The 24,982-nt window shown below is 36.5% G+C and overlaps 1 protein-coding gene across 1 annotated transcript in view; it reads left to right on the forward strand.

The window, feature by feature from the left end:
* The window catches only part of UNC5D (unc-5 netrin receptor D), a 101,317-nt gene extending 78,730 nt beyond the window's left edge, over positions 1-22,587 (forward strand). The window contains exons 13-18 of the mRNA XM_026064485.1: positions 7,291-7,459; positions 9,142-9,369; positions 12,987-13,136; positions 17,795-17,959; positions 19,863-20,041; positions 22,383-22,587. Coding sequence (XP_025920270.1) covers positions 7,291-7,459; positions 9,142-9,369; positions 12,987-13,136; positions 17,795-17,959; positions 19,863-20,041; positions 22,383-22,587 — 1,096 coding nt within the window. The remainder of the gene's footprint in view (positions 1-7,290; positions 7,460-9,141; positions 9,370-12,986; positions 13,137-17,794; positions 17,960-19,862; positions 20,042-22,382) is intronic.
* The last annotated feature ends 2,395 nt before the right edge of the window (positions 22,588-24,982 follow it).

Here is a 24,982-nt window from a genome sequence, read left to right on the forward strand (position 1 = left end):
GCAAACCTTAACCTTCCTACACTTCACCATACACTGCTGTCATTTTAATATTATGTTTTAATACCACACTGGTTGCAGTTTGAGAAAAGATGAGAATAGCCAAAGTGAGTCTTAATTAAGATGAAGTTGAAAAGATAACAGTAGCCTGTGCTTGTTTAAAAAGTCTGAAAAACAAACTTTCCTTCAGCAAGGAAGAAAGTCACTTGTCTGTACATCTGATTGCACGCTGAAAAGATGTCCCACATTGTATGATGACACTTTATTTATGTGTGTCATTTCTTTTATTGCCAGTTGTTCTGGAAGAACTATCAAGCCCTATTAGAAGGATTTATCATAAACATCATTTCCAATCTAGTTAATTACCATGYAGTGAGGATACTACCCATAAGAATCATCACAAGTTGAGCCTGCTTCAGGAGAACATAGAGTAGCCTAGGGGATCTGATAATGAATGCACTGTCTGCCGTCTTTGGAGTATTGTGTGTTATTGGGGTTTGTTTAAATTTTCACAAAACCACATGTTACATGGCTGGTTCCACAATGAAAACAAAGCATATAAATGAATTCCTTGCTGTGTGCTGAGATTAGATGGTGAGATCACAAATCTAAGGTGGTAACAGTATATAACTCACTATACAGTCCCTAGGCATACCCTTCCTACTTGTGTTAAGGGTTAACAGACTTCTTCTAGAAAACCTTGCAACTCTTTGGCAAGGGGTAGCAGGATTTTAAAAGCCAGGACTATATAAACATTTATTAGCCTACAGCGTAAACAAATTGTTTTTCTTGACTTGTGCCAGTACTAACTCTAAAGATTTGAGTCCCTGAATAAGTTTATTGAAACCCTCACATGTATTCTTCCATAACGTAAAACATAATGGGAGTTGTACAAGTATATGAGTGTTTTTAGCTAGTATCATACAAAACCGAGTTTAGATTGAATAAACTTCTTAAATTGTGAATATACCTCTACATTCTAAATATTAGAAAAAGCTTAATTAATTCTGAAGCTGCAATAATTCTGAAAATACTACACACATATGGTGAATATAAGAGTGGGAGGATTAAAGTGGGGAAAAACAAAAGAAGTAAAGGAGACTAAGAGGACAGAGAAGGCAAGAACTCACGCTTTTACTCCCCTTGTTTTGTCTTTTCGTTTTTATGATTCTAGTAGAAACATGAATGTTCAATGATAACAAATTTGAACAATATGCAAACTGGAACGCATTTCTGGTGTGCACTTAACTTTGTGTCCAACACCTACACATAGTATTCACATATTGTAATTTACATATACAGAATGAAACTAGCCAGTGCTGCTCAGATTTAAACATATTTTGTAACTGTATAATTTGAAAAATCAGACCTTCATAACTGTATGCACATAACAAAGCATTTATAAGCAAAGTTATAACTAAATATAAAAATGTGACAAATAATGTACCTTTACCTTCCAAAGGGAAAATTTTCTCATCTTGCAAAAGCAGCCCACAGTAATAGAATCCATTTGTGCTGTAAACTGCAGGGTTGATGAGTAGTGTTTAAATTTGATGTTGTTTCTTTTTTAAATTGATTTTTTTTTAACTATGAATTTATTTTGCTTTTTTCCAAGTTTATTTGTATGTGTATGGGTGCAAAGGGGAGGTAAAAACAGCATCTGGGTGTCTGTAGCAATCCAAGACCAAATATTTGTGCCATCCAAGGAGTGAACTACAGTTAGAAATCTAGACTGAAGGCACAGATGTGCTCATTACTAGACAGACTTCACTTCCCAGGTATCATGGTATGTCTAGGAGCCTGTGACACTGTCAGGTTCTCTGTTGCAGATGCTTACGATGAGCCACTGAGGGAGTTCATGTTGAAAGGTAAATGTGAATTTCTGCTGAGAAACTCATTATGTCAGCATTTTTTCCTATCCACTTCTTGGCTTCCCCAGTTAACCCTGCCAGTATTCCAATATGTAATTTTAATGGAGAGGTGATTTGGGGGTGGAATACACACTTTTGTATCACCACACCTGTGTCTCAGGGCCTTTGCACTGCAAAAAGTGAAAAGAATGGCATTTGCAGCTTCTTTTGCTGCTTCTCCTTTAGGTTAGGCTAACAGACGCACAGTTGTTTTGACAGCTGACATGAAAAGGGCTTTGAGTGGCAAGAGGCCTCCTCTTGAGGGACTAGATCCTCCCCATGAAGTTTTCTCGGCTCTCTGGCTTCAGGTACAGGTAAGTTTGTGGATACCAATCTCCCTCTAACAGTATGACAGACATACAGCTAGGAAACGGAAACTTAGACTGGGCTGTACCTTAACCCACTGCCTTTTAATGGTGCACATTCAGAACACTGTAACAGCAAAGTCAGCACAAACATGAGGGTGAGCAGGCCAAAGCATGAGTGGGATTCAAGTCAGCAGAAACACTGAAAGTAACTTGACAGTAGGTACAGTAGAGTGACTGAGATGGGTACCGGTCAGACAAATTAAATGCTTGATCCTGAGCTGCTGCAATGCAGACTATCTCAAATGAGTTCAGAGCTGTTTTGCTTCTGGCCATTAGGTTCAGAAACTTCAGCCTAAAGCTTTGTGGTTTGGGTTTTCTTTATATTGTTCAAGGTTAAATGTGACCACAAGCCACTGACTTACTTATGTGAAATTGTTGCAGGGTCAAAGAAAAGCAGCAGGGACATCATCCAGCTAATTTTTATACCTACTCCTTCTCTAGGTAGACTTCCAGATTTCACTCTCTGTGGAGTTAGCTTTTCTTTCAGTTGTAGTACTCAGGGCCCCACTCCGCCATGCTTCTGATCTACCTACTTTTGTAGACTATTATACTGCTATCAAGCCAATATTCAAGTATTAGAACTACTTTGCTTTATTTTGCGTATGGGCAGACATCTTTCAAAAATCAAGACTTTACAGGTAATCACTCCTACATTCCTGTCATTCAAAAATGTTAGAATAAGATGAAAATTGTGCCTACAGTTATCTACTGCAGCATAGAAAGACACAGAAAAAAGTAAGATTATCTTGAAGTTGTACTTTATTAGTATAAGAAGAAATATCAGGTATTATGGGCTATTATGAAGCTCAGAAAGTATTGTACAGTGTAATGTTCAGGCTGGAATTGTGATTGAGGATTCTAAAAATTTTGTTTTCTGTACGAATACAGACTGCTCTTTGATCTTAGGTAAGGCATTTGTGCCATAATTCCCTGCTTTCCTGCATCATTCAGTAGTTCTTTACAGCAGTATGAAATGAGTGGTAGAAGTCACCAGGTAAGACAGTAGTATTTTACACCAGTAATACACCAGTAGTATTTTAGAGCTATGCTGATTATTGCCTTGAACAATTAGTTAACATTTATGCTAATATAACTGGATGAAAACACAGAATCCCTTATATATAAGGATATTGCTTTGCAAAATCTGTTTGATTTTTCACAACTGTCGAGGCTGGCTGACTGACTTTGGGAGTGTGGGTATGAAAGATCCTGTGAAAAATCAGGTCTCTAATGGCTTATTTTGCAAATAAAAAAAAAGTACCCCAATTTTTTTAAGCCTTAACATATCTGTATGTCTGTGAAAATGGGAAGGAGCATTCACCTTCTGAAGATTTTGTTAAGCTTCACTCCTGAATGCTTGTAAAGCTTTTGATTTTATAAGACATCTCTCATTCATGCTATGTAGCCTTCATGTAGAAAAAAAGTATATGCTGTCAAGGCAGTAATTTGTAATTTGTTTCACGGAATTTGGTCATGTAATGCATTCTTGCAGGGAGGAGAGACAGAAAGCAGATTTTTGCATAAAAAGAGCATCACCATACAAATCCTGTTGAAAGAATATTTTCAAAAATATTGATGATCAAACCTTGAAACAACATTCTAAGTTTTATTAATTTTATTAATTTTTTAAAATTCTAAATGCAAGAAATCTGTTTATTACTTTCTACTCTGTTGAAGGCAGAAGAATATTGTGAGATGAAATGCTTACTGCTTCTTTCTAGTATATTATTTTTAGAAAAAAAACATTTTAATTTTTGCTCAGCTGTAGTGATTCTTTGTTTTTCATTTACTGAAAGTCTTACAGGCGCTTGATTTTGATGGATTTGAGGGGATTAGATCTGGTTACTGATCTATTTASCTTGCGACTATGGGAATATTAAATACTTGCATCCTGTAATGCTTCCCTTTCCTGCCTTGCCCAATAAATGGCTCTGAACTGCATCAGATTCTTAATACCATGTCAGTTATTATGCAAAATACTCTTGCTACTTGCAACGTGTGAGAGTTCATCTAATTAGCTGATTTCAGTTCATTTGCCATTAAATAATTCCCAGAATTCCCATGTCTGTCCACTGTGTTCTACAGGGGGAATGATTCTCTAAAAGCCACTAAACGGCTCCTTTCAGAATAGCTTGTCACTGGGCATTCACACACATCCCTGCTATTATTCTTCTCCATCAGCAATTATAGAGAGCGACTGTGGAAAGCTGCCAAGGGCCGTGACAGAGTGTACACCTTTTCAGTGACTGTAGCTTGGGGCAAGGGGAGTTAGTATGCTACAATTTTATTGCCCCCATCTTCCATAGCAGTCTTTTGCTAGGCTGCTACCAGAACTCTCCCACCACTATTTTATTTCTGTGTATATATATGTATATGTATATATGTGTGTGTACATATATATATATATATATATAAAATTTCTTTTTGTATCTATCTGCAGTGTTTTGTTTCATTCTTGAGACCTGAAAAATTTGAGCTCTTTCTGATGGGAATCATCAGCAATAGCATGACTAAAACTCTGGCTGCACAGCCCTTAGGATAAATACAGCGTTGTTTTCAAAATAACCTATATATTGCTCCTGCTAGTGAAGATGAATTGTCAAATTCTGTACTAGAGGTAACTTTGGAAAATTCCTGCCCCCACCCTCTCGCATTTATGCATTTGTCAGCAGCAGCCACTTGGTGAAAGACGTGTCTGTTGTGAGAGAGAGATAGGATTGAGATGCATCTACCAAGTTAAATAACTAACGTTTGACTCGTTTTCTGGAAATATGCTTTTGTTGCCCCTTCCTGCAGCTGCATCAAAATAGAGATAAGGAAATAGAATGCACCAGCTTTTGCTGAGGTACTGCAGAGAGAGAAATCATACGAATGGAATAACTACTGAAATAAGTATGTAAAAAGTTGGCTTGAGGGTTTCTAATCATTCTGACATTTTTCTTTGTATTGGTAAGAAACTTGGGATGATTTCTTTAATTAGCTGGAAAGAGATGTGATTTGGGAAAACTGCTGGAAGATTTTATTTTTAAGGAAATCAAATGTCATTTGCAAAAGGTAGCAATGGTTGATGTTAAGTGATGTTATTTTGTGCAAAAACAGTGTTTCCTAGCAGTGAATGATTTGTGGAAAACTGTGCATTTCATTGAACTGATGTCAGAATGAGTATTTCAGGCAAACAATTCAAACAAAACTACTTGCTTATGCGTATGAATAACAATCATCTCAGGTGTCTCTAAATGCGATAGGCTTACTGGCATTGCTTACTTACTGCAGAGCTTGGGTGTAAATGCTTTCCTGCAGGAAGGGCTGCAAGCACTGTATGATCATAAACACTGCTTGGTGCTCCTTTCTCTTCCCTCCCCCTCTTGGGCATGCATACTCACTGTTCAAGGAGAAGAATGGCAGCTATAGTAAATTCTGCATTTGTGCTTTGATTTTTTTTTTTTTTAACCTGAAAGTCCTACAAACACTTATGAACAGTGAGACTTAGAGAAGAGTTATTGTTATGAAAAAGAAAAAAGCAGAATTGGCCTTTTTTGTTAATATGTTATGTTGAGTCTGTTTTGTTTTGTTTGCTCTGATCTTCATCTCACAGATACTTGTACATGTACTTATTGTTATTCACATGAGTTATGTCACTGAAGTTGTCAAGTCTTTAGGAGAAATGGTCTTTTTTACTGCATTTTTAGAGCACCTAATACTACAGTTATACTGAGAGTACTACTCCTAAGTAATGTTAGGTAGATGCAAAGGTATTTGCAGGACTGGAATATAACTGACTAAGTGCAGTCAAGTGTTGCCTACATGAGCACTACATTCACTTAATTGTAGTATACAAGTTGGCTTGGATAGCTTGGGTAGCTTGTAAATTAGCAGTACAGCTGGACTCAGCATAGGCAGTATGGGAGGGTTTGGTTGTTGCTGTGCTGCTGTTACAAAACTCTTAAGGGCAATGTTTCCATTAGCTTGTGACATGGCAATGAAAAATGTATCCTGATTTTTAAGCAGGGCCAAGGACAAGGTTTTCCCCTCATTTGTATCTTCAAACACCATTCTCTACAATTTTAAGAGTGAACTATGCATCCAGTAATTAACAAGCCACAAAAATTGGGTCTTAGAACTCTAAGGAAAGACTACAGTGCAAAAAGCTAGGGCAAGATGGTTCAAATTCCAGCATTTATGTCTAACAAACAAACTAGTCTGATACACTTTGTCACTTACTCTGCATGGGTGTTTGTTTATGTTACAAAAGGTAAGGAAAAACAGTTTATGGGGGACAGAGTTAAATTCAGGTTTGAATGAGGAAGGAGGCAGAAAGAATTCATGTCAGAGACTTCATATTTATAATTTAAAAAGCAGTTAATCTAACCAAACACAGATGATTACATTCAGATTAGATGAATCCTTAGAATTCCTCAGTTGTGTTGACTGGATCTCCATTGACTATAATGGAGCTCACGTATTTAGGCAAAAAGATTCTATCCCTAACATCTGCTGTAAATTACCTATCGTCTTGTTCATCTGGCAGAATGTGAATGTGGTTTCAAACCAGGAAGATCACACTCAATCTGAGGAAATTTATGAGAGACTGTTTTTAAACTATGCTTTACTACCATAAAAATATTGTTGATGAAATTCTTTGCAGGCAGAAGTAGGTGGTAGTATAACCAGCTGGTCCTTAAAGTAACACTTACTTTCATAGAGTAATTCTAGTGTTGCATTTGGTTTAAACAAATTGAAATGTATTTTGAAGATCAAAAGCCTAAACTGACCAGCCAAGGATTTGAGTAGATGTAGCCTAACAGGTCTGCTTCACCTCCAGCCACTGATTCCATATGGAAATTAGCACAGAAGTTGGGTTGCTTATTTTTTCTTTAACAGATGAATGAAACAGAGCTTTTTTTGACAAAAATACTTTAAATGTTTGTGTAATGCAGGTATTGTAAGTACATTTTCACTCCCTATTAAAGAAAAATCCTGAAAGATTTTTATCATCTTCTTCTTTTCACACAAAGCCTACAGCCAGATGGCACAGATGTTCTTCTAGGTCCAGAAGTAAGTTGTGGTCCCTTGGATGTGTCTGTCAGCACTCCATTTGCCTTGACTATACCACACTGCGCAGAATTAAATTCAGAGCACTGGAATATTCACTTGAAAAAAAGGACACAACAAGGRAAATGGGAGGTAAGTTTAGACTTCTGCTCCCGTTCAGAATGCTGTACTAACCGATGGAAGCATGATCACCCTTATTCAGTCAGGAGCTGGTCAAAGATGACATAAGGGCTAGAACCAGGATTTTTAAAGTGCTCTTTTTCCTTAAAAAAAAAGGACTGTGCATTTTGTCAAGAAGCAATTAAACTATCTTCAAGTGCTATACTAAAATGTGCAAAAAAGGGACTTTTTATGATCTAGCCCCTGTTACATGAGAAGGTACTCATTTTATCAGATAGCACTTAATAATGCAGCCAGGATCCATTTATTTTTGAAAACATCAAGTTTTTATAGGTCTTAGCTCCTGAAGAAACTCAGGACAGAGTATTATATCTAAGCAAGATTTTATCACAATATAAATTAATTTATGGAATTGGTAAAAATATACGCTTCAAATTTAACTTTTTTTTTTAACCTAGAAAGGTCCTGCTGATTTAAAAATCTTGTCTCTTCACCCATCATTTCAATGAGCATTCAGTGATTGTCCTGTGCTAGTCACCTTTGAAGTTAGTGTATATTACCTAAAATATTTCCCTTAGTTCAAAATACATTTTCTTATCCTGATTTACTGGGGAAATAAAGCTTTGTGCATTCATGACGTACGTTTGAGTATTTGTGTCTGTCCATCTTGCCCTCTTCCATATTTTTTAAGCCCACTGGCTATTTTCAACCAAAATCGGCATGCAGGCAGCAGCCTCAAACATGTTAAACTTCTTGCCTCTTTTGGGGAGAGATCCTACTAATAACACTCCTGAAGAGAAGGCTAGCACCTAAACAGAGCCTTTATTCAACAGAGAGGTTTTGAATTTCCCAACATTAAAAAATGTGTTCATTGTACACATTTTTAAAACCATAGAGTCCACACCCAAATCCACAGCCAGTCAAGCTTTATTCCACTGCTGCTGATGGAACTATTTGGTTCCTTGCATTGTGAGGAAACAAACAGTAGTTAAAACATTCCTGGTCATCATAACTCACTCTGTCCTTTTCCTCCTCTAAGCTGCTATGTTGTTCGTTGCCCTCCTTTAATCCATTTCAAATTCAGTTTAGTTCTCCTACCTTAGATGCACTCAATAGTCAGCTCCATCAGTGTTGGTTACAGACACCCTGGGACTAATGAGGAGGAGTGTAACATCAGACTGCAGACTGCTCAAATACTTCATCTAATGATGTTATAATGCAGAACTGGGCATGAAAGACAAAACAGTGGGGTAGGTGTTTTTTTGATGAGGGTAAACATAATTGTAATGGTTGTTGTGAAAGCATGTCAAATACCTACTATTGCTCAAGGTTTGTTTATTGACTTTAATCTTCAAGGTAATTTCTTAACTTGACATTGGGAAAAAATCAGCTAGAAAGCCAAGAACACTTGAAAAAATGCTAAATTTTTTTTATGCCTCATTATTATATGCTGTACACATTGAATTCTGCACAATATATTGTCATAAGCCCTATTTATGTCTCGGGGCTAAATAGTGACTATTTACTCATATAGGTAGTCTCCCTTCCCTGAGGTCAGCACAAGTAAAGAATGTGCAGACTGGCACTCAGATGTACTTTATACTCCACTTGAATAAAAAATAAATAAAAATAGTGTCGTGACTCCTATTCTCAMAGCCTACTGATATTTTTTTAACCTGAGTTTCATTTTGCAGGAAGTGATGTCTGTGGAAGAGGAAACTACTTCTTGCTACTGCCTGTTGGATCCTTATGCCTGTCACATTCTCTTAAACAGCTTTGGAACTTATGCTCTTATTGGAGAGCCCATCTCTGACTGTGCCGTTCGACAGCTGAAAGTAGCGGTTTTTGGATGCATGTCTTGCAATTCTCTGGATTACAATCTGAGAGTATATTGTATGGATAACACACCTTGTGCATTTCAGGTAAATGGTTTCACTTTATTTGTTTTTAGTTATTTTTCCACAGAATACTGAGGTTCCTTTTTCCTGGGGATAGTCCCTGGGTTAAGGCAAGAGTCCGGAACTCAAAAGAATGAGAATACTGTAATTCATTCTGTCACTGCTGCATGACTTTATGCAAATCCTTTAATTTCTCTGCACTGTTTTTTCTCCTGTGGATTTACAGTGCAAGAGGTTTAGAACAGCCAAACTGTCTACTCATTTTTTGCCAGGCAGATGCAAACCCACTCTGCCCACATTCTAGATTGACCAGAAATCACATAGCCGTGGTTAATACAGCATACAACTACAGAAGAGATGCAAAAAAATGTTAGGTTGGGCTCAGTGCCTTGGCTGCATGAGCGCAGGCAGAGCTTGCCTGCATCTGCAGCTGAGTGCTACTCCAACAGAAGCAGAAAATGTAAGTCATTATCATTTGATGTATATATTTATCACGGTCATTACCCATACACTGTCATTAGTCAGTTCAGGATTTCCTCTCCTTTGTATAATCTGAGAAAGAAGAAAGATTCTCTCTCAATCTCTTTCTACAAGAATTAAATTATAATTGCGCATTTCTTTCCCCTTTAACAAAACAAAACAACCCTCAAGTGGCAATTAATCAAAATTAGCATGACTTTTCTACATGATATATCAAGACAAAACAACAAAATTCACTGGCTTTTGCAGCCTTGGTAAACCAGAAGCTTTAATGAAATACTTTTCTTTTGGGAACTGAGATGAAGACAGTTGTGACAGATGAATTTTTGCTTCCTTTTCCTATCTTGCAGAATAGAAACATGAATCTTAATGAAGCACACACTAATATCCATGTGCTTCTAATAAAAGCAAAGCCACTGAAAGGGTTGTTAAAGACTTAAAATAGCTTTGCAATTACCCTTTGTAACACTTGCACAATTTGTGGCTATTAGTACTTTTCTGGGCCCCAAATTTGGAGGCCCAAATTCCATCTTCAGATATTTGTGTATGTATATGCCACAAACACATACAAGTAGCTTTGAGTCATACATTCAGTTAATATAAACCTTTATTGCCTGTTGCCTTTAGTGAAATTGTGTGACTCTGCATTGGTTATGAATACATCCTCTGTGTATTCATGCAGTATTGCGCAGCAGGTTTATACAAGTTGTACAGAAGTCCTAGGAACATTTAAATATAGAGGGAAAAAACCTCCCGAAAACTCTATTCTGCAATGCAGCTATGAAAGAGGTTCACAACAGGGAAATGAGATTCATCTTATTCAGAGCAACCATTTATTTTTTTCATACTACTTCATACAGCATGGTGCAATCTCTTTCAATGATTCATTCATACTGAATTTTACCTTCAGTATATTAAAAAAAAAAAAAACCCAACAACATAAAAACCCTCACCCAGTGCAGCCTGATTTAATTGTAGAGTCTTGTTTTGCAAATTATTGTGACATTCAGCAAAACAATGAAGGAGGCTGGATTATTTTTTCTTAATGAGAATTAAAATAAGTAAGATTTCCAAGTTACTTGGTTTTTTTTCTGTAGAAAATTGTTAAAAGAATAATTACCAGTGCTCCCCACTTGCAGAAATTAGAATGGAATCTTTGTACATAATGAGACAACTGTATATTGATGAAATTCTCCTTTCTTCATAAATATGTTGCATCAGTTCAATGCTAGTGTAAATATTTATATTGAGTAGTGACCATGGAAAATACAGACCTTTGGAAACAGTATCAAGAGTTGGGCCTACCAGGTTTTGTTTTGACGCCATCATTCCTTTACAGTGCAGTCCTGTATGAGATGTGAAGCTCCTCAATGCCTCACTTTGTCCATATGTGAAAACAGATATTACTTTTCTAACAGCTGCTTTTGCCCTTTAGGCAATTCCAAGTGTACACAAAACTCATGGCTCTCAAAAGATAGGAAAACTATGCAACAACCAAGCCTTTTATATTTTATATTTTGCCATAATCCTTTTGATGCTTGTGGAACTAAAGACTATATGCATGATTAAAGGTGGAGCAGTATTTTATACATCTACAGTACATTTATAAAAATATCCAATGCCTTCAGGGAATTTTAAAAATAATTACAAAATCCAGATACTTCCTTTGCAGTTGAAATTCAAAAGCTGAAGTGTCGATTCTTATTCTTTTTTAAGACAAAGCTTCCCTGTTCTTTCATATAAACCCAACCATCAGGACTTGAAACAAACTGAACACCTATAAATAGCTTTATAGTAAACATCCATGATTATAGTTTCAGGAAGCTTTAGCATTTATTATTTTTTCAGAAAATCACAACAGTTCTGGTAGCTCTTCTAGGAATAATTTTGGGCTACTGATGAGCACTGAACCCCTTTGATAAACACAGATTTTATATAATTTATGTGGACAAAAAAGGTAATTTTGAAAGACTTCAAAGACTTCTGCTAGCTAATTTTAAAATGCTTCTGCAAGCTTTTCTTCTTTGCTCATCTTTATAATGTAACCATGAGAAACATTGCTTAAGTACAGGCAGGGTTTTTTTTTTTTTTTTTTTTTTTTTTTTTTTTTTACTACGACATCTTAAACTCACACACTCTTAGAAAAATTTATGTTGGAACTGATATCTGATCTGTAGTCCAAACTCCTGCTCAAAGCAGGGCTGACTTCCAAGCTAGCCCTTGCAAGATTGCTCAGCATCTTGTCCAGTAATTCTGAAAATCTCCAAGAGTGGAGAAATGAAAGCTTTTTGTGTGATGTGTACACTTAGTGTGTTTGTTTCAGTGCTCTTTAAAGTTCTGAGCATACCTTCTCACCAAACTGTTGTCTGTTTAATCTGGAGAACTAAGTGGACTATTCACCAATTATGTCTTATGTTGTTTATATTCCTTTTAGTCTGTTAACTAAATATCTTACAGTACTTTGTACGTCAAGTGTATTATGACTAGTAGAAACAGCCTGTAGGAGTTACTCAAAAGCCTAATTAACATACCAAGAACAGTAGTAGTATTCTTGGAAAGATAAGGGACTAACCTGAAGTGATGTCACAGCTTAACCACAGTTTTTATTTTCCTCTTTGAAAGGAAATAGCTTTACCTGGAAATGGGCTGACACAGTCTTGCTTCCCTCTCCATGCTGGTGTTAGTGATAGGTCTGCATAGTGAACTGCTGGTAAACTTCACCTTTCTAATAGTGATCCTGTGAGATGCAATAAAATAGTAACAATCACACATGAGTAATTTTCAGTTAAAAGAAAACTGGCTGGCTTTGACTTGAAAATCCAATGTGAAGACAGCCACTATTGTATTGCAAAACCCTTACGAAAGTTTCCTTCTGAAGCATTACATGCCTGCTCTGAAATTCTTATTGATACTGAGGTAGGCAAAAACAAATGTGTCCTAAGTACCATCATCAGAGCAGGGAGACAAAGAGAGCTGACAAAGCCTATACCATGCTTTTAACTCCAGTGCTAAACTATAAATGCCAGTGCCCATCACCTGTCCCATATGAGAAGTACCCCACCATTGCCTCCTGGTCTGCTGCAGAATAACCTGGTAACTTTCATTAAATTTGGTGGTTTTTTCTATCAATTAAAAAATGTTTTTCTCATCTGCCATTGCAGGAAGTGGTTTCAGATGAAAAGCTCCAAGGAGGACAATTACTGGAGGAACCAAAACTTCTGCATTTCAAAGGGAATACCTTCAGTCTTCAGATATCTGTCCTTGATATCCCTCCTTTCCTCTGGAGAATTAAACCATTTACTGCATGTCAGGTACTTGGTAGTTTTGTTTACATTTTAATTCAGAAGCAGTGAGAATTTTCACTTATTCACTTATTAACTCATAAGCTTATTTAAGCTTATCCTAGTGAAAGGACAGACAAATAAGTCCTTTTTATTTTTGAAAGGTGTGGTTTTAATCTCTAAGTATGCAACAAAAATGCGTTGTCTTATAATTTTGGCAAATACAGAATGAAACATTTCATTATATAGCAGAATGCTTTAATTTTTTCATCTTACAAAAAAGCAAGCATGTATTTTTCCTCATTGTAATTACCTCTAACAGAGGGCCTATATTCTTGTTAAAATTTATCTCATTTACTCTCATTAAGATGTTTTTGATATCCTTGTCATTCTGATTTTGATATACTATGAATATATAGTTGAAAATGCAAGGATGTATGTAAGCATGTACATGTCATGAGTTCAAACTATGGCCTGTATATACTTAGAATTAGAACTGATTAAGAAGAAATTATTTTTCCTGTAGTGCATTAATTAAAGAGGCTTTTGAGCATAGGAAAGTATAAATCAAAAAAAAGGAAGACTTTCTAAGTGTATTGGTTACTGGAAATTATAAGCAGTGTACTGGCAGATAAAGAGGGCTGGTCTTTTAAAATATAGACTTAATTAGGCTATAATCTCCCTTTTTGCAGAAGCATGTTGATAGTGAAGACAGTTGTGTGTCATGGAATATGGCAAAAAACCTGTTTTAAATGTATAGCTGTATTTTCCAAAATATTAGTATAATGGGTCTTGAAAGTTATAAACGGTAATCTAAATATGAGAATATGAGGTAATTTATGCCACAATTTAAGGAATGAAAGAAAGAAACAGCATCGCTCTCAACCTTATATAAAGAAAACTTGCTTTTAAGTGTTTTGTTTTCTTCTGTTCACTTATTTTATAGCTTAAAAGATAAACCAATCAGTATTAGGATGCCCCACTACTATGTTAAACACAGTTAAAGCTGGCAGATTCCTGAGCAGTAATAAAAATCATGCAGGTTTTCTCTTAATACAATAAATTAGGTGTTGCCTTACCCCAAGTTATAAAAAAAAGCTCTGTGCTTTGGTTAATTAATTCTCTCTTGATTGTCTAATCCTAGAGAATAAAACTGTATGATAAACTCAAATTCAACCTCAAAGCACCATTAGAAAGATTTTGTTTTCCGGTAACTGCTTTCTAATAAACATTCAATAGATGTGAAGTAAATGCCTTTAGCAGTATCTTGTGTAGATCTCTTCTGACTGCTTTAAAAGGCAGACAGAACACCTTCCACTGGCCCATCGTAAACAATGTTTATTGGTTAAATAGCCAATATTCAGGAGAAAAATAATCTCAAAAGTTTAACTGAATTTCCCTCACCATGATGACTGCTTCAGAAGCAACACATTACATTGCTGAAAAATTCTCTAGACTTTTCTAGCAGCAAAGAAACTCTTTTAAATAACTAGAGTAATAGAATATGCAGCTGTTCAGAGAAGTAAACGCTTTCACTCCTTTATATTGGATCCACAGCAGAAATGCCTGTAGTTCATGTTGTTTGAAAAGACTTGCAAAAAAAGGGTTGCAATTATATAAGAAGGAATAGAACCTAAGAACCTAAATAACACTGTGTTAAATTAGAAAAACAGCCTGCAGAAAACAATACTTACTGTGCTGCCTGCAAATCATCTTACTGATAACCTAAGTAAGAGTTTCTGCTATTCTAGCCTCCTTGTTTCTTTGTAGGTAAGAATTTGGGGAGGATTATTTCTGCCTGCTTATTTCTGCAAAGTTGTTATTTCTCTGGGGCATTATCTCCTTTGCTGGATGCGAGTCCCTGGTGCATGCAAAGTGCTGAGAGTGACTCAGAGGCCCCAAAATATTTTGTGCCTGGTTCAGCACTTTTCCTGATGCTATGTACGCATCTATGAATAAATATATTGTTTATGGCATATTAAACTCAGGTATTTTTGTTCTCTGTTGGCAAGTAATAGTCTAGAGTTTCCAGTCAAAATTGAACTGCAGGGTGCTGTTAAAACAAGTCCTGATAGCCATGCAAATTTCTCTGTATTAATCTTTACGTGTTGTAAGGACCTCGCTTTGCTGAAGCTAATGCAAGTGGCACAGTCCAAAGTAGCTATTAAATTTATTGCCACAAGATAAAAACAGAAAATAAAAAGTCTGATGAGGGAGCCATAACCCACAGAAGAATGCTTAAGTAATGGGGAGYGCTGTGTCTGCCTTAAGAAAAGCACAGAATGGAACCTGCTGAAGATACTGCTCATAGCGGGCAGATTACCCATGCTCTCTGCAGCTGCTCAGGGCTAAAATGAAGCACATGCAAAATTTCTCTCTCTGCTGACAGAATGGTCTGACAGGATGCTAATACTGAAAACAAATACGTATTTGCCTTTTATAATTGATTATAATTTGAATGACTTAACTGAAAACTATAATAATTATTTTAATAGGAACTGCAGCACAACTTCTGCTGGCTTTGTATTTCCCCCTCGGTCTGTCTGCACCTACAAAATGATTTACGTTCTCTCTGTTAGGAACTTAATTATAATGGGAGAATCAAACTGAAAGCATTTCTGGAATACTTTAAACACTCATTGTCCACCATACTTTGTCCCCCTATATTACATTTCATGTAATTCTTTTCAGCTGAATGATTCTTCCACCTTGAATGAAAGCAAAGATGATTACTCTGGAAAAATCTAATTATAGTTGCTCTACTTCTAATACCTTCCCATGTTTTATCACTGTTGGTAGCTTGTACTGCTACCAACTGAGGATTTAAACACAGAGCTTATAATTATTACTTACTGCATCATTATGGATTGTTTGAGACACTCTTGAGAAGATGCAAAGTTAGCTAGATTTCAGCCATGAGTAAAACAATTCTCCTTATTTTAGTCTTTATTGCCTTTTACAGCATAGACTAGAGTGAGGCTGCTCTGAAGATTTCTAAGCCTATATTCTCAGATTGCCACTGTGTACCTAATTTCTTCAGGAACATAGGTTGTGATCTTGTGGCAAATTTGCTACCTCCTACATTGCAAAAAAAACCCACAAAACAAAACAAAACAAACAACCCCACACACACACCCCAAAAAAACCCACACAAGAAAAAGACCCAGAAATTGCTTAGAGGAAGGCAAGAATGAAGAAGAGCATGTTTTCTGTGGGGTAAAGACTGAAGGTCTCACTAGACTTCCATATGTAAATTGCTTATAAGAGTTAAATGCATGATTTACTGATATTTAAACAGCTAATTAGGACAAGCGATTAGTTGGTAGGTCACTTAGTTATAACTGCCTATACACAACACAGTATTATATGCATGTGTATGTGTCATTTATTAATCTTTTATAAGGCTATGAAAAATGCAAGTAAAATATATGCCCAGATTAAATTTGATTATAGTGATTTCTGTGTTTTCTTTGAAGGATCAGCTTCACATGCCATTCAAATCACTTCTCTTAAATACACTCAGCTAAAATTTACAAATTGTGTGGGGAAAAAGGAACAGAGTAATCTGAAAATTTATACAATTGCTTCCAAAAAAACTAATGTAAAAATCTTCATTTTAAACTAGTCCTCTCATTTTAGGATAATTGCTCATTGATGCTGTTTAATGCTGTCCTATAGTCACATGGACGAATGCTGAGATACAAAAGAATGAAATATTAGTATCAGCCCTTTTTCCCCTTTGCTTTATTCTCCAGGTTGCCAATTTTACCATATTTTCCAATATTTTGAAATTAATGGAGAGTGTCTTTGGTTTAATTACTTTCACTATTTACATGCCTTCAAGGCTACAATGCAGAACATCATAGTGGGGTTATATCTTTTGTTAGCTTGGAAATGTAATAAATACACTGTTTGAAAGCGTAAAGAGAAGAGACCAGTAATAAAACTTTGGTATTTAGAAAATAATCCTAAAACAGAAGTTAGCTGCCCCCTGTGTAATTCTCTTGGCTATTTCCATACATTTTTAGGAACTCTGAGCGACCAGAGATGCCAGAAATCTCTGATGATTAACTGCTTGCTGCAGTTCTCTATACAGCATTTGATGAGGGTATTCAGCCCATGAACTGTCCATGGCTGAAGTAGAGAACTCGCTGAAAGCAGTCACAGAATACAGTAGGATGAAACTAAGAAGTAAAACCTGACCAGTGAAGTGTCGTGGGCTGCACAGAACTCTAACCAGGGAGGTGGCTGTTTTTAAAACTGGATGGAGCAAAACATTAGAAAATATGCTATCACGTTCTATTTGATGGACGGTTGTTCTTTTCTTTGGTTCTGTAATACAAGGTGATGGCAAAGAGACACAGATAAGAATAAGAATTCTGATCTCTGCTTAGGCAAAGGAATAAGTGAAGTACATTTTTCTGAAGTTTCATTTTAGATGAGCCTCCTGCATCATTTGTCACTTTATGAAATTTAAGCTTGCAGTAATTTTAACAGCCTGGTGTTATCAATTGAACTGCCATTAATTAGTTTTGTGCTACTTTGTATTTGCAGGGATGTTAGTACAAAAGCAATTGCAGACAAAAATCATGGATTTTTTTGCAACAGCTTCCCTTTCTTTGACACAGCTTCTTTTTCTCTTTCTCTCTCCTGCTTCCCCATTCTTGTGGGATACATTTCGTTCACAGGAAGTCCCATTCTCTCGTGTGTGGTGCAGTAACCAGCAGCCACTGCACTGTGCCTTTTCACTGGAGCGCTATACTCCGGCAACTACGCAGCTGTCCTGCAAGATCTGCGTCCGACAAGTCAAAGGTCATGAGCAAATTCTACAGATCCAGACATCCATTCTGGAGGTAGGGTTTGCTCTCTTTTTTGTATTGTCAAGCTGTAGTACAAGAGACATGACCCCCCTCCCCATTTTTGTCCTCTGCCTCTGTTAGTTTCTTATGCCTTGTTCAAATCTGTAGCAAGTATACAAGGCCTTACAGATTCAATTTCCAGCAGAAATCAAAGTATGTATTTACAGAGATTCCACAACATAAAAAAACAACTTATAGTTGAGTCAGTGGTAATAGTTTTCTTGCAAAAAGCTTTTGAATAGTTTGCGGAGAGCTGAGGGTTGAGAATAGATTGAGTGCCTGTACGCTATTTGGGCACCAGCTATTCACTTATTAGAGTATTTCTGAATATACAGAATGGCTTCCAAGACTGTAGCTTTACTCACACAGAAATAAATAACTGTTGTAGTCAAGCAAGCTGGTGATGTGTGCCACAGCAATGAAAACTTCAGCTACCTTTTTTAGATTATTGGGCATCTTCCTTTATTAAGGTTTCAAAAGTATCCAGATACTTCTGGATTAAAGATATATACCCATTTGCAAAGATCCATAACTAAATGCACTGTGCAGAGAACAGGGGAACTAAATAAGAAAACCACAGTCATTSAGTATAAAAGCATGCTCAGAATATGGCCAAGTTTTTTTTCAGTTCTTCACTGTAATTTCTTTAAAAGCTTCTGTCATTCTCTGTATCTGAATACAATATTGCTGCTATTTGTTTATTTTTATTAAGGGACCTATCTGTCCACAAGCCCCCAGAGCATGTTATGATTCTGTCTTCAAACATTCCCTAATATGGAAGACTTTCTCATCCCTATCTCAAAAAGTGATGGAAGGGTGAGGATAATTTGACTGTAAAATAAATAAATATATAACTTGAACTATTCATTACTTTACAATTCCCTGAACTAACCAGATAGCAGTAGCTTATCTCTCATGTGCAGGGTATGAAAATCTACTATTGTTCTGCATATTTAATTTAAACAGTCAGACAGTGTGATCTATCTACAACATTGCTATTACTTTGCATGGATGACTTTTGGGATGTGTCATAAATGTTCTATGAAAAGACTACAGCATCATTGTTATTTAATATTTATGCTGCTTTGCACTGAAACGAATAATACATGGGAATGGAACTCTCCAACACAAGACTAGTACAATTTCATAGAAAAAGAATGGACCAGAGCTACAAAATAGAGTTGGATTCCAAAGGGATTTTTAGTGTGGCAGAACAGAGGTGTTTACAGAATTTAGGTGCTTTTTAAAGAAATGAATGGGAGGTTTAAGTGTCTATATTTTAGGCTAAAGCAATTAAAGATTTATGCACCCATGTCCTTTCATGGCTTTAACCTACCAATCACTGCTCTATTGGACTTCATCTGTAACCTCCCAAAAAATGAAAATAGGAAACTTGTGGAAGGAAAAGGACACTATTTTAAAGTGTTTTTATACATAGATGCTCCTGATCTTCTAAGAGTTCAAAATCTAAAAAACTTCTTAGCTCTTTCTTTTCTGTTACCAGTTCTACAAACTATAGCTAGAATCTCAGACTCAGGTTTGATTCTTTCATCCTCCAAAAGTAGACTCGATACACCAATAGACATATGTAGACAGCCTTGCTGCAGGTAGGTAGGTTGTTGTGTGGACTCTTTGCAAGGCAACTGCATACAAGAAGGCAGAAAGAATACAGAACCCTGTGCGTTCACAGCTGTTTTCATTCTCAAGAGGCTGTACAAAAATCTCCTTGTCTCAGTTCCCCTCCTCTAAAATGGATTGGTATCTGTTCCTTACCTCACAGGAGTGTGTCACAAGATTCTGATGTCACTGTTACCATGCTGAAGAGAGACACCTACATACCCAAGATGGACAGAAAGCTTGATGCCCTACTAACTGCCTTTTTTTTTTCCCTGCATAGAATGAAAGGGAAACCATCACTTTCTTTGCACATGATGACAGCAACTTCCCTGCACAGATGGGCCCAAAAGCCTTCAAAATCCCCTACTCTATCAGACAAAGAATATGTGCAACATTTGACACACCTAGTGCCAAAGGCAAAGACTGGCAGATGTTAGCACAAAAAAACAGCATCAACAGGTAATGGAAGGCAATTTTGAAAGGTGAACATTTACATATGCAATGGGAATAATTTGCTGCTATTACAGTATTTTTTTGTTTGCTGGTATTAAAGATGTGTGAATAGTAATTACCGTACTTACTCTCAAGGGTAAACTACAGTTCATACACTCTTTTATATATGACTAACTACAGAAAATAGGAATGGCTTTCTCCTCTGAATAAACCTGTGTGTCCAATCCTACCTGACGTTAACGTCTAAATTCAGTTTCTTTATTATAGCCTGGACCTTTTCCTTGTACATCCACAAGAGTGGGGTCTTGGTAAAGTATGTGGCTATAGAAAGATTTTGGTACTAAACTGTATTAGGAAAACAGTGAATTAAAGGACTTCTAAGGTTGCATGTTCTCTCAGAAAAATCATATGGCTTGTTTTCATGGCTTTTATCCTCATGTTTTCTATTTCAAAAAGAATTACACATTTCTTAATTTTTTTTAAAGGAAAAGGCATATTTAAAGTCTTGCTCTACTATCAACAGTAATATTACCATTATTAAAAATGAAAGACACTGTAAAAACTAATTTGCTCATTTTGCTTTTTCCACTATGCTAAATTAATTTGGCAAAGGCAGTTTACTCACAGAAATACTTTCTGATTCTCATGAACTCCACCAGCATGTTTCCAGTGGGGTAGAGGGATACTTAAGCAAACATGCTTGACCTACTGCTTTTCATGGGAATCTCGATAAGCCAAATCTGAACCAAAAAAGAGAGTAATTTATAGTCTGGCAGCAGAGAGAAAGTCATAAAATTTTGGTTCAGTGACAGGCTTTTACTGCCTGTTGTTAGGCACTTAAATCTCTCTTTGCTTCCATTCCTCGTGTGTAAAGTAAGCCTGAGAAAAATTTCTACTCTCAGAGGAAACTGAGAGGCAGTGTACTAAGAAGATTACTTTGACTAAGACCAAGTTTTTGTGACATCCCTTTAACTTTTGTTTCTGTGCAAAGACCTGGTAGGGTCTTTGCAGTATCTATTAATTATAAAACCAGAATTCATAGGTATAAACAGAAAGTTGTTGAACAGTTTAAATGACCCTAAATGTAGCTGTAAAACCACACAGTAGAAGACTTTACAGATTTCCATGTAGCTCATGTAGAGCATAATCCATTAGTGTCATCATGATAGTATTTTCCCCACCCTTGCTTCCCACCTACCACATCTAGCTTACACTTACGTTTTCTAGACATGCTTTCATCTTCCCATGACACAGTAAGGCTCAGTTCTGCGTGAACTGCCCCTTCTTTGAAAATGCCTCTGTTTTCAAACTTTTGCACTGGGATTTTACTTACAGTATGGTTAGGTTTTTAGGTTTGAGATTTTTAAGCCTGTTACARATCTCCCTTGATTTTTCATGGTAAGTTAACTACCAGCATTTAGGTAGTGTTTCTGTTTAGATGAGGGAAGACTTGAGTTAAGACAGGGCACGATACTTTACTGTCTGGAATTCACTAGAGAACAAGTAAGGGGCAATGCATTAGTGACCACGCTGTCATTTTTATGTACCTCCTCTGAGGAGACAGCATGACAATTATGAGCTAAGCCTATTCAGAGCAGTCAAAAAAATACATAGCTGACATTTATCTGTTTTACTCATTTAAACACATGATGTGCTTGACAACTTGTTCCTCTGTCTATGAATGGTAATGGGGTCATGATTTTGGGAGTATCAAATCAGGATTTGGCATCTCAGGATTAACTAAGTAAATGCTGTATATAATATTTATGCTTATGTACATGAAGGCAATAGATTTATTTGGATTATTATGTCCAACTACAGAAGGTGATTTAAGGTAATGTGTGTTTAAGAAAAACATTCTGATTCACCAAATTCTTTGCAAATATTATTCCTCCAAGATTCTAAAAGCCACAGGCATCTACATTTTAATAAAACCTAAATTTACAAATGAAAAGATGCATCATATCTTCAATATAATCACAAACATCAATTAAAATTATATAATTTCTCTTCCTGACAAATACACGATAAGTTTACTGATAATGCTTTCTAGAACTGACTGATCATCTGAATTGTATAGAATGGTGGTGCTGGCCAGCATTTATGTACCTCAGAACATACGAATCCTTGTTCATCCTACCTCTGCTAAATTGAGCATGTGACATTTGAAGAACAGATTCAGCAGTGTGTCTCCTTTAGATGGCTGCCTCCACTTACCTAATTTAGGTCTTGCTGAAGGGCTTTTTTTCCTTTTTAAACACATCTGTAGTGTCAGGTTCACATTCATGGTAGTCACAGTGTACATTTTTCTAATCCTTTTATGTCATCTTTTCTCTCCTCCTTTTAGGAATCTCTCTTATTTTGCTACACAGAGCAGTCCATCTGCTGTCATTTTGGACCTCTGGGAAGCCCGACATCAGCATGATGGTGACCTTGACTCCCTAGCGTGTGCTCTGGAAGAAATAGGAAGGACGCACTCCAAAATCTCAGACATAACAGAAACTGAGATTGAGGAGCCTGACTTCAACTACAGTAGACAAAATGGACTTTAGTCATCTCTTCTCCATTCAAGAACCGATGGCCAGCTTTGACTTTTACACTAGAGAATCTCTTTGGCAGGGAGGAAATAAGGGTTTGTGCACATTTTGTATAAGGAAACAGACATTAATTTCCACAATGCAGTTTTCATTTGGAGGAGCAGAAGAAGTCCCATTACAAATCATCTCAGTAATAAGGAAAATTTAAGCTTCTCCCTATTCCACAGCGCTCTCTCATTTTAAATTTTAAAATATGTTTCAGTGTCAAAAGCAAAGCTACACACCTACCATTCCCAGGGGCAGGAAGGGATGAGATAAATAGAGCTATGAAAGGTAAACACTATGATGTAATATATATTTAGGAAGAAATAATGCCAATCAGAAGAAAAAATGCCTACTGATAATCAGTGAATATGATATTGAATATATAAAGCTATGAGAGGTTACTTCTAGTTAAAGGTTTGTCTTGGTGGGGCCTTGAGTCCCTTTTGTCCTGCATCTCTCTAACTTACCACGCTTCAAGAGTGGATTTAAAACACCCTTTGATACCATCATGGAGTCACTTTGTATTTGCTGTAATCTAGCTGCAGGACAACTGAAAATCAGGCATTATCCTATTCAGACATTTGAGGAAGTAGAAGATCTCCTAACTATATAATCCAAACAATTCACCTTAAAATTCAATCACATAATGAATGTACCTTTTTTGCAGTTTTCCTGGCTATTCTGCTAACTAAGTAACACAACAAAATCTTCCTCTATGAAAGTGTGTGCGTGTGTGTGCACGCGCGTGCATGCGTGCCCGTGAGGATGTGTGCAACATGTGAAATTTTCTGAAGTTCTCAGTTTGCAGACTTAGTCAAAATATTGGTTGGGCCAGGGTGGGGCAGGGGGTAAGGGGGTTTAAACAACCAAATGAAACACAGGAAATTGCAAGCCCAATTTTAGCAAGTTGCACTTTTTTGTATTACTCCATATTTTGGGACTAAATTAAAAAGTGAAGGTGAATTCAATCAGCACAGCTTAATTTTGGTTTGGTTTCAGATTGAAACAATAAACCCCACATAGTACTCCCAAAAATTGGCTAGGGTTCGTTCAAGAATTTGCCAGTTTAGCAGAATTTTCACAGTTTCAATAGAATATAATAAAGCTAGCTGTGTTGCACTTGGTTTAGTTACAAAAATTTTGTATTTACCACCAAAACCAGAATTTAGCTAGAGAATTCTTATTTTTCATCCATCTCATACTAGAATAATTTATTACTTCAACTGAACCAAAAAAAAGCTGTCACTGTGAGTGTCCTAGTGAGATTGGTACTAAGCCAGATTTAACCAGTATTTTAACTCGTATAATATATTCTTTAAATTAGCCAAGGTGCTTGTTAGCTCTGGCCCTAGGCTATCAGAGCTTTGGTGATGTGAACAAAACCAGTATAGAGCAGGAACGTGAATAGGATTTTAAGAGCTTTATGAAAATGCAAGAAACTGAAAACCAGAATTCATTTTTTTTTTACCCCATGATTTGGCTGAGAGGACCATGACAATCCATAGGGTACCTATACTCAGTGTGCACATCCGTAATTATTTGAAACTATTTTTTCCACCCAAGATTCCAGTTCTGAAAGTAAAATTAACAACTCTTGATGTCAGACTTTGCTTGTTCTCACTGATCTGAAATTGCAACGTTCATTGCTTTTCCAGCTTAGCAGTCTAGAATAGATTCTTAGGCTTACTTATAAATACTTAGACTCCCCCAAACATTTTTTGCATTTAGTATTTCATGCCACCTGATATGAGATTTCCTGTTTGCAATGGGAAATCATAATGGCTGCAAGTGTATTTAGGACCAAGACAAAAATACCAGCTTATTCAGCAGCAAGCGGTCATTTTTATCAGCAGCACGTGGTTCTTTTTGTTTGCATTTTATTTCTAGTGACTTCCACTCCTCCTCATCCAAAACCTGTTCTGCATTGGACAAAATGTCATGAATTAAAAAATGAAAAATAGGCAATGGCATCCACAGCAGAGCACTGTGCAGTTTTAGTGAGCTGCCGTTGTCTGGGAAACCTGCTCCAGTGACTATCCAGCAGTTAATTTGTTCTTAGCTTCTACTCGGATGCAGTTTTAATTTGGTTGTCGCTTTTTCAAACTAGCTTAAGTTAGTTACCACAATAAAAATATCTAAATACTACCATACAGGTTCTGTAACATGTTCATGTCATTGTGAAGATCTATACATGTTTTCTCCTCTTGTTTTCCAAATATACTTGAGCTAAACATAGCATATAGGGTTGAAAACTGCTGCTATGTAGAGTTCACATCTTAAAGCTTTTTCTCAGGAAAGGCACAGTGTTTACTTCTAAGAGTCTAGTAGCTTTGAAAAAACTCTTTGTACAGTGACACCCAGCTCT

The sequence above is a fragment of the Apteryx rowi genome, unplaced genomic scaffold, assembly GCF_003343035.1.
Source record: "Apteryx rowi isolate R43461 unplaced genomic scaffold, aptRow1 scaffold_217, whole genome shotgun sequence".
In the NCBI taxonomy this organism is placed as follows: domain Eukaryota; kingdom Metazoa; phylum Chordata; class Aves; order Apterygiformes; family Apterygidae; genus Apteryx; species Apteryx rowi.